This window comes from Rhincodon typus, chromosome 37 (assembly GCF_021869965.1).
Source record: "Rhincodon typus isolate 14 chromosome 37, sRhiTyp1.1, whole genome shotgun sequence".
NCBI lineage: Eukaryota > Metazoa > Chordata > Chondrichthyes > Orectolobiformes > Rhincodontidae > Rhincodon > Rhincodon typus.
In genome coordinates this window covers 13,030,781-13,041,130 of record NC_063368.1, presented here as the reverse complement: position 1 = coordinate 13,041,130, position 10,350 = coordinate 13,030,781, and the positions used below count along the sequence as shown (strand labels likewise).

The following is a 10,350-nucleotide window of genomic DNA, read 5'->3' as shown; positions in this document are numbered from 1 at the left end:
GGGGGGGAATAGCGAATAGACGAAAGAGAGGGAGCAGGCACCAAGGTGTGAGGGGAGAGAATACAGAAAAGAGGGAGAGCAGGCATGAAAGGTGCAGAGAGGCAGTGTGTGCAATGCAAAGATGGAGAGAAAGACGGTGGCGGGGTGGGGGGGTGGGAGGTGGAAGAGAGAGACACACATAGGCACAAGCAGCTGTATTAATAAGTCAGTATCAGTAAGCATTTTAACTTCAAGGTTTTCATATTTTCTGCAAAGGCTGTAATTTTGTGACTATGCATGATCAGATGTGATTTTATTGCGCTTACATGCTATCCTGTGTTCACAGTACTGAGATGGACAACCAAAATTACAAAACGGAGAAATTCCAAGTGCCTCTCAACAGTATGGCAGAATCCAGAGCTCAGCATGGCAACTGAATCCAACTTGTGTCTGCTAGGCAACGATGCATAACATTGTAAACTATTTCTGTGACAACTTATTTGTCTATTATTACTAAACTCGTTTCTTGGGCTGGAAATGAAGTTGAGTGAATGGGGCTGGAATGCCCAATGGGAAAATAGAAAACTCAGGCACTGATTCATTTCCATGATTATCTGTTAATCCATCGATAAACACTCATGTGCCTAGATGAGGAGAATGGAACTAGGTTGGATAAGAAGAAACACAAAGAACCACTTGCAACAGATGATCAAAGAAATAAATTCTTGCATCTCTATTACCTCTCATCACAAAGATCAGTAAAATTAACCGTCACCCATGGTTCAGTTGTACATCACCTCAAGACCCAGTTATAGGCTTACTTCCAGAATTTGAGCATTACATCGAGATGACGAGTCCAGTCGAGAAACTGCTTTGCAGTGCCCAATGTGCCATTTGTCAGAAATGTTAATCCAAGGCCCAATTTCCCTTTTAGGTCAGTGCAAAAGATCCTACGTTTATCAGTTTGAAGAGCAGGGCAGTGCTCCCTGTTCCTTGGCTAATACTTGAAGTTGTGAGCAAACTGGTATTGAATTTTCTGCATTGCAACAGTGACTGAATACCCAAAGCTGTGAAGCATTTCGGGGCATCACAAGGTCATGGAAGATACTATACAAAATGTTATCAGTGAGCCAAGTTTATTCCTTGGGTTTTGTACAAGTTTTATGCAAAGGAGCTCCTGACAGTTATAAATGGCAACAAAGCAGATTTGATATTGGGGCCAGGCATGTCCAGCTGTAGACAGTAGCTTGTTACATAAAGGGGTATTTACACAAAAGGTAAAGCTTTATCAAATATCAAGTAAGTGAATGTTTTCTGGCAGCAAAAAAGTAAAACGTAAAAGCACCCAGTACACTCACCAGATTTTGCTGCCGCTGTTGGTCATCCATTGTTGTAACTGTATGAACCTGAGGTATTGAGGTGGTCACTGGCTGACCTGACATCTGTAAGGTGGAGCAAAGGGACAGGGTATGAGGGAGACAAAGTAAAACCACTTTTCATTTTTAAAAAATATGTAAATTTTCAATTCTTCCTCAAAGAGATCAAATACAGGGATCTGATCAATCAATTTATTATTTTGGCTTTGAGGCTAACGAGCTGATAGTTCACTCATTTATAACAACTGCAGAAGTCTGCAACAAACTATATTCAGTCATTGATGCTACAAGCCCTAAAAACAAACCTGAGCAAATTCGACACAAAGTAGCTTGGAGTTATTCCAGGAAGGAGAGGGAGTTTTATCCACAGCCAATCTAAGTTGTCCATAATTCGATTTGGACTTGTGTGTACTGAGTGAGCTAATCTCAGCCAGGACACTAACAGGCATTATGCCTGGATCAGATCATTATGCAATAATTTTCAGGAAGAGCATATACATGGATGTTGAACACATACAGGATTGGTTTTGATATGGTGCCTGGTCTGGCCAATTAGCCTGCAACTCAGTGTCAAGATTTGCACATGTAGGGTACAATACCCTGTGCCATTCAAAATATGACGCAGGAATGTGGGATCATTCATACCTGTTGCTGCTGCACTCCTTGAGAGACTGGCATTGTCCCAGGCTTCTGCATAAATGGTGGGTTTGGAATAGAACCAGTCCCCAATGGCTGTGTTCCACCCATTTGCTGCCAAATTAAAGAACAAAGATGACACAAATAAATGTATTACCATGCTCGAGACATTGCTGCACAAATGTGTGTAAATTATAACTTACTTCTTGCCTTTCTTCCATTCTTAAGACTTAGAGTGAGGAGTTTTAATATTACATAACAAAAACAGAAATTAACAGTCTACTCACATAATAAAGTCAAATAGGATGGGAGTAGGATAATAAAATGTTATGTTGGCACTACTCCTTAGTTTAGGAACCCATCCTATGGGTTGCAAAACTGAAGTTCAGATTTTCTTTCCAACTATTGGGGAATGTGTGTTGGACCTCTAAACCACATGACCAAAACTAATACGGACAAATGCAAAGTCAAGCCATCCACCCTTGCAGCAAGATAAATGAATATGCTCAATCTACCATTCTAAGATAATGCAACATCTCAAGACTTGCACGACTGGGTTAACATACATGAATGCACTAAGCACTCAGCTACAAGTAAACAAAACGGATAGGTATTCCTTTTAAAAAGCCGCACCCAAAAGGCATTGCTTATGAATGAATCATTAACTAGAGTTTTTAAATCAAACTGCTTACATTTCTCTGCTGTTCAATTTTCTGCTGCTGTGCTTTCTTGTGGTTGGTTATGACCAGTCGGATTCCATTCACAAAGCCACTCTGGTCATTTGGGATCAAACCCATGAAGATTTTCTTCTTGGAGGAGTACAGTAGCATCAAGACACGGACCTCACATGGAGCACTGTGTGGAAAATGGACACAGCCTGCCTGGAAGAAACACAGACCCAAGATACAGTATCATTGCTGGATGGAATCCGGCATGGGGATGTATTTGTATTTATTTCATAATGGTCAGAAATAGCCATTCTTCACTTTTCTGCATCCTTATAATTCCAAACTGTTACAGGACAGGTTGAAAACTTTTGCACCTGGTCTCACTTAGTGGCATTTCTATTCGCACATATTTATTCTTCAGTAGCTTCCCCTTTGGATCATGCTGGATATATGTAGGCAGGCAATGTTTACATTTCAAATGTCTTGCAACCACAGTGTTTTGTTTTTGGCTTTTTCTGTTTACTCGCTTTGGCAATAGCCTTCTTCCTGTAATTGGTGCAATCAGCCGTCCTGCCAGATCTCCTTCCAAGGCACATTGGGAACAGAATTGTGAAGGGTGTTAACACTGGTATGGATCAATTGAGCCAAATGGACAAAGCAGAAACAAGCTATTCTTTTCTAGGAGACTTAAGAAATGCCACTGTTTAAAATTCAGGGGTCACCTATTTAAGTCAGAGATGACGCAATTTTTTTTCCCCTCAGCAGGTCTTGAATCTTTGAAATATTCTCTAAAGAAGTGATGGAAGCAGAGTCCTTGAATATTTTTAAGGTCAAGAGGACATTCTTGTTTATCAGTGGAACGAAAAGTTATCAGGGTAGGGTGGAATGTGAACTTGAGGTTACAATCAGATCGATCATGATCTTATTGAAAGGCTTGAGGGATCAAGTGACCTACTTTGGCCCCATGATCCCATCCGTGCTCAGGAAAAATCTAATTTACAATAGAAGTGAGACACTGGGGTTCATTACATGTTCATAATACATTATTAAAAGGCCACACACATACACCTGAAGTTTGATTTTGTGGTTACAGGACTGATCCCTCAAGCTCCAAACTTTCACTTGATAGCAATTTTTTCTTCTGCATCGCTCTCTTTTTCTATTAGCAACACCACAGTTAGTGCTCTAAACTCCTACTGCTCCAATTAAATCCTCATATGTAAAATTCTTTGTGGCATTTCCTCCTCACATCCTTAAAAGCATGTCAGTCACTGTGTCTTAATTCAATGCATCCTTTTCAGGGACTTCAAATGCATTAAACTGCCTCAGTTTTCACTTCCTGTCACAACCTGAATCCAAGCCTGGCGTCATCTAATCACCACTTTCTTGTTCAGCTTCAACTCCTTCTTCAATTGGAGTCCTTTCCCTCATTATGAAACCAGATTCTTGACTGAGATTTTTCAACAAAAGTAAAACGTGCTCATTTCCAATGTTATAGTTATATATCACAGAAACAGACTCTCTGGTCCAACTTTCCTCTCTCACCTTAAACCGATGCCCTCTAGTTTTGGACTCCCCTATCCTGGGGAAAAAAAACTTTTGCTATTCACCCTATCAGGCCCCTCGTGATTTTATAAACCCCTACAGGGTCAGCCTTCACTCTCCGATGCTCAAGGGAAAACATGCCAGTGTATTCAGCCTCTCCCTATAACTCAAACTCTCCAGTCCTATCTACATCCTTGTAAGTCTTTGCTGCACCCTCTCAAGTTTAACAACATTCTTCCTATCAAAGGGTGACCAGAACCGTACACAGTATTCTAAAAGTGGCCTTACCAATGTCCTACACAGCCGCAACGTGACATCCGAACTCCTATACGTCACTCGAGAATCAATGAATTTAGGAAAACCTCTTTCCGGTACTTACAAAGCCATTGGCCATTATTCGATACAGTCCCTTTAATGACTCCAAATCCTTGTTTGTGAACTGAAACTGGACCATTCGAGAATTACGGAATAAGTGTCCGAGTGTTGTCTAGATAGTATCGAAAGATAGGACAAGAACAGTCAAAGATAATTAAGACAGTAAATTAGAACTCTTTAAAGAAAGAAGTAATTTCCCTCACTACCCCATAGTATTTTCGCCATCTTCAATGAAGCTATGTTATGAGCAACAATGACAACGCAAATACAATAACTGACTGGCAGGAGAAGAGAGTTTTGGACAGTTGGGGAGAATCAAGTCAGGATGCTCTGACCATCCTGAGCATGGGGAAAGCTTGACAGGTCAGTTGGTCTTTTGCTGCCTATCAATTTTACATGCTTGGAAAATAGACATTTCCCTATAGTCAGTGCAGACTCAGCAAAACATTTACACACACAGAACATTCTAACTTCACTATCTTCCACTGTTGTAGCACCCGTCAAGGAGACTTCTGCAAGCACTGCTGAGGTAGACAGAAGATCTCTAACATCCCATCCTGCCACAAAGTGCTTTATTTTTGTTTGATAACTCTACACATAAAACATCTGCAAGCGTAAGATATGCAGGGAGGAACGGGATGCCAGAGGCAGAAAACAGCAAGGGTTGGTGTCAGATCAAGTGCAAAGTATCAGCTCTTCAGACTACAGAAAATATATCCACATGTTGCAGCAATTGGATTTCTCTTCATTATTTGCTCACGTAATTTTTGCCCCCCTCCACACACGTCAGCACAGTTGTTCTATCAAATGACCAGCCTGTGATCAACATATTCAATTCAAATCTGGAAAATTCAACCCTTGCTTACTTACCAATAATTGTTGTGGAATGAGCTGCATGATAAGTTTCTGAGGCCACTGGTCTGTCTTTCTGTAGAGAAATAATGTAGGGAGAAAATGGGGAGGTGGGTATGGGGGAAGAAGGGAAAAAATCTTCCGTAAAACAGAGTCTACTGCCATCAACTATATCTGCACTTTTTGTTTTTACATTCAGACAGACCTTGCTAAAAACAGCAATTTAAAATTGGCAAATAGGAAGAGGGAACTCGTCTGTCAGAGACTCAGTAACTTCTATTTTGAAATCGCCAGCTTCTGCCAATGTAGTGAATCAAGAATTCGGTGTAACTGATGTCATTGTGTGCCCACCGTTGTTGCCTTCTGCTCACTTTACCCACTGCACCTCATCACCTCTGCTCATGGCGTAGAGCAGCAAGTGAGACAGTGAGTGGTCAAGGATTGGGAGCAGGCGGGTGAGAAGGTCGACAAGAGTGGCAGGGAAAGAGAGGTGAGCAGGATGGCGAGATGAATTAGGAATGGAGAAGCAATCCACAGAATCCAAAACACAGTCTCAAATTGAGTGCACCGCTGGAAACTGACATTTATTCTTTTTAAAAAGAGATGGTGATGGAATGGTGGGAGAGTTCACTAGTGGTGATATGAGGCAAAGTAACTTTTAAAAGAAAGTGACGTCATAGGCACTGTGATTGTTTTATAGCAAGTGTGCCCCGTGCAGCTGCGGGGCAGCAAACACGGCTTTTAGAAACCCAATAGACAGTGAGGCTGCATACAAAAGAACAGTTATGAAATGTTAGAAATACACAGTTGTGTTGATATCGGAGAGTAAATAGGTTGACTTTTGAGGCAATTTGTTTTATTGGCGTGTAACTTCACTCAAAATGCTAACACGCCTTCAGTCTGCTACACATATCCACGATTCCTCCTTTTTTTAAAACCTGAGTGCTGTTGTTTTAAATATATTTTCTGATCAAACAAAACTGATTAAATAATGTCTGAAAAGAGCTATTCAGTCCAATATACTAAGAACTTAATTTTAGCAGATAGCCTTGATGCTTCAGTTTTAAGAACTGCAGCTTTTCTTCCTGAAACTCAGCTTGTTTTACAAGTCAATTACGTTCATGAGGTCATTGACGCATATTGAAAGATCAACACAGCTTTTGATAAAAGTTTCAGCAACTTAAATTCTCTGAAGCCATATTGGATATACATGTGTTGCAGTATCAAAGGGGTGATGTCTTTAAGATAATACATTAGACCAAAGCTCTATCTGTCCTCTTAAGATAGATGTAAAAGATCCTAGGGCATTCATTCAGGGGACAGCAGGAAAGTTCCTCATGGTGTATTTATATATTCCTCCATCAACAAAGAGCATACCTGGTCATTTATTCATCACTGCTCATGAGAACTTATTGCAAACAAATTTGCAGCCATGTTTCATAAATTACAACAGCGACCTCACTTAGAAAAGTGTTTCATTAGTTGTGAAGCATTTTGGGAGGTCCAAGGCCATGAAAAACACTATTGAATTCTGTTCTTTTACTGAATCAAACTGACTGGAAGTTTCATTTCCACGTCTGTGCTAGTAGTTGATCTGAGTTATGGCAGTACCAACGATGGTCACAGAATCCTACATGCAAAGAAAGAGGGTGTCACGCAGTAAGTGCTTGTGAAAACTGGACAAGGAGCAAACGAGGTCCAGTTGTTCAGAATAGCAAATCTCATCATCAGCTCCATACAAAGTCTCAGAAGGGCACTTGTTCGAGGTACCAAAAGAGTTACGAACACCCAAAGAACCTGACCCCAACAAATGCCAATGTGAAACAAGGAGGAAAAATTATCGTCATTTTTTCAATGCGATCTGACTTTTAAATATAACATTTTTCTGCTCTCATACTTACAGGTTCTCCCCAGGGGTGACGTAGACCTGGCAAGGAAGTGATCGTGTCAGTTTCGCGTTCAAATCCACTGATGCAGGTTTGGGTTTCTAGGGAAGTTGAGGCACAAAAGAAATTCAATCCAAGTCTTGAATGAATGACTATTTCTGGAGTTATAATCTGCCATTGGCTACAGAATTAAATATCACTGTAAAGAACTATTCAGCAACACCAAGTGGTCGTGCAATGGAACTTCAAGCTAATTATATATTTCACCGGGCATGACTAAGGATGTTGCTTCAAAATTCGGTGCAGTGCTTTTCCGAATGTTTGCACGAGGTTCTAGGGTGTTAGTAAAGAGGTTAGGATCAATTGTGTGCCTAGATTCATGTCAAGTGACTTGTATGATTTGTCTCATTAGACCATTTCAGGGGGCAGTTAAGAGTTGCGTATCTGAAAGAACTGCAAGGACTGGAAATCAGAAACAAAAACAGAAATTGCTGGAAACACTCAAAAGGACCTTAAATATTAACTCTTGTTTCTCTCCACAGATGCTGCCAGACCTGCTGAGTTTTTCTAACAATTTCTGTTTTTGGGTGTAATTATATATTTCATCTTTTCAAAATATTTTCTTTGCTGCTGTGAAGACAGAAAACGTCAAGTTGCGAGTGATTGAATTAGAAAGCTCGTCATGTCTTTGTTAGATACTTAGAGACCTCCTTTACGTTTAGTCCGACAGTCTTAAATTTGCTCACTCCCCTAGCATTGCTACCAGTCAAAAATAAACAGACATATCTCACCTCTTGCCACTCCAAGACTCCACTCCACGCTAGGATCTTATTAGCCACTGAGCTAGGTGCCACAGTAACTCCAACCACGTTTCCAGCGCCGGCTCCAACACCTACAGTCTGCTGAAAGAACGGAGGCAAATGCACACTGCATATTTAGCAATCCTGAGTACCAAGTTCCACCTCCCAGCCACCCATTCCCATTCCACCAGTGCAGTATTGCTTTCCTTCTCTGTTGAAGTCACTGACGTTGAACAGGACTGGCTGTTACTCGAGACCAAAGAAAAAACAGTTCAATGTGTGTTTGTGAAAGTAGCTGTCAGCAGTTTAGTTGTGAATAGGTGGAGTGCATCATACAGGAGTCGGCTCCTGTGTCCGAAGAAAATCTGTCAAATTCAGCTTGAATTGTAGCATGGTGATAATATTACTGGACAAGTAATCCAGTGGCCCAGACCAAATGCTCCAGAGACACGAATTCAAATCCCAAAGATAGCTAGAAGAACTTAAACAATTAGTAAATCTAGTCTCATTGATAAGCATCGTAGAACCTGATTCACTATTATTCCTCAGATGAGGAAATCTATTATTCTTATTGGTCTGGTTGACACACAACTCTTAACTGCCCTCTGAAATGGTCTAATGAGACAAATCATACAAGTCACTTGACATGAATCTAGGCACACAGTTGATCCTAACCTCTTTACTGACACCCTGGAACCTCGTGCAAACATTCAGAAAAGCACTGCACCGAATTTTGAAGCAACATCCTTAGTCATGCCCAGTGAATCCTATCTTGTGAGCAATATCTCAGACTACTCCACTTTGTGCCAAACCATCCAGAGGGACAGATTTAATGATAGTGGCAGAACAGAATTCATGGGAAAGGGAATCCTCGACATTAAATCCAGACCCAATGAAGTCTCATGACACTGGCAAGATTGCCACCTACTTCAATCCCTCAGTTGACGAATCAAGACCCCACATGTTGAGCATCACTTGCAAAAAGTACCAAAGATTGCAAGGACACAGAGTGCACTCTGGTCGGGACAAATGGCTTCATGGCATCACTAGTACATAGTTTGCAGAATCTTGAAGGAGACTGTGGAAATCACTGTTCTTTGTAGAAATGCAGAGCACAAAGGAACATGGTTCCAGTTGCTGGAGACCAATTATCTTAGTCCCAAGACACTGGGCGGGAGTTTCTCAAAGACATGTCCTCCGCAACATTGAATATAATTTGTTTCCGGCTGTGCAGCTTCAGAGGTCCTTGTGCAACAACTTTTGAAACTAGATGTCAAGCTGCAGTGTGTTGACCCCAAATCGCCACAGATGGAACCTTGGATCAGTCACATAGCTCAGAGGGGACACTGGTGGCAAGAGAAGCAAGAAAGGGCAAGTTTACTTGACTTTGTCCTCAATCTACCTGTCTCAGGAATGTCTATTATGACTGTATCAGTAGGAGTGACCATTGCACACTGAGGATACCATCCATTGTTTTTTGTGGCACCACCACCATGCTGAATGGAATAGACTTTGAACAGATGTAGCAACTCAAAACTAATCCATGAAGCGCTATGAACCATTAGCAGCAGAATTGTATTCAACCACAAACTGCAACCTCATGACTCAGCGTAACTCCAACTCTAACATTACAACCCAAGCTAGGAGATCAATCCTTGTTCAATAAAGAGTGCTGGAGGGTTATCCAGGAGGCAACTTTAAAATGACATGCCAGCCTGGCATGGTTATAACACAGGACTTCTTGCATGCCATTAGCAGCAGCAAGTGATAGATAGAGCTAAGCGATCATATAATAAATGGATTAGATCTAAGCTCTGCAGTCCTACCAGATCAGATCGTGAAAGGCGATGGAAAATTAAAAATTGAACAGGAGATGGAGGCTCGACAAATTGCTTCCCTGTTATTGAGGATAGAGTTGAGCATGTTAGTGCAGAAGACAAAAGGTGTATTTCAGCTAAAGACGATCCACCTCAGCCTCCTCTCCAAGGTCCAGTATCATGTCAGTCTTTAACCAATTCAATTCACTGCACATGATATCAAAAAATAAGTGAAGACACTGGACAGAGTCAGAGAGTCATTCAGCTTGGAAACACACCCTTCGGTCCAACTAATCTACACCAACCATGTTCCCAAACTAAACTAGTCCTAGTTGCCTGCATTTGACCTCTATCTGTCCAAACCTTTCCTATTCATTTACTTAACTAAATGTCTTATAAATACTGTAACTGTACCT

At 41.1% G+C, this 10,350-nt stretch overlaps 1 protein-coding gene across 4 annotated transcripts in view; it reads right to left on the bottom strand.

Moving 5' to 3' along the window:
- The window catches only part of med25 (mediator complex subunit 25), a 47,414-nt gene that overhangs the window by 11,136 nt on the left and 25,928 nt on the right, over positions 1 to 10,350 (bottom strand). For 3 of the 4 annotated variants that reach the window (XM_048617456.1, XM_020535260.2, XM_048617458.1), the window contains exons 11-17: positions 8,109 to 8,219; positions 7,333 to 7,418; positions 5,450 to 5,507; positions 4,584 to 4,691; positions 2,684 to 2,872; positions 2,001 to 2,105; positions 1,338 to 1,421 (exon numbers count right to left, since the gene is read on the bottom strand). In XM_048617456.1, the coding sequence (XP_048473413.1) occupies positions 1,338 to 1,421; positions 2,001 to 2,105; positions 2,684 to 2,872; positions 4,584 to 4,691; positions 5,450 to 5,507; positions 7,333 to 7,418; positions 8,109 to 8,219 (741 nt within the window). The remainder of the gene's footprint in view (positions 1 to 1,337; positions 1,422 to 2,000; positions 2,106 to 2,683; positions 2,873 to 4,583; positions 4,692 to 5,449; positions 5,508 to 7,332; positions 7,419 to 8,108; positions 8,220 to 10,350) is intronic. The other variant, XM_048617457.1, reaches the window with a different exon arrangement.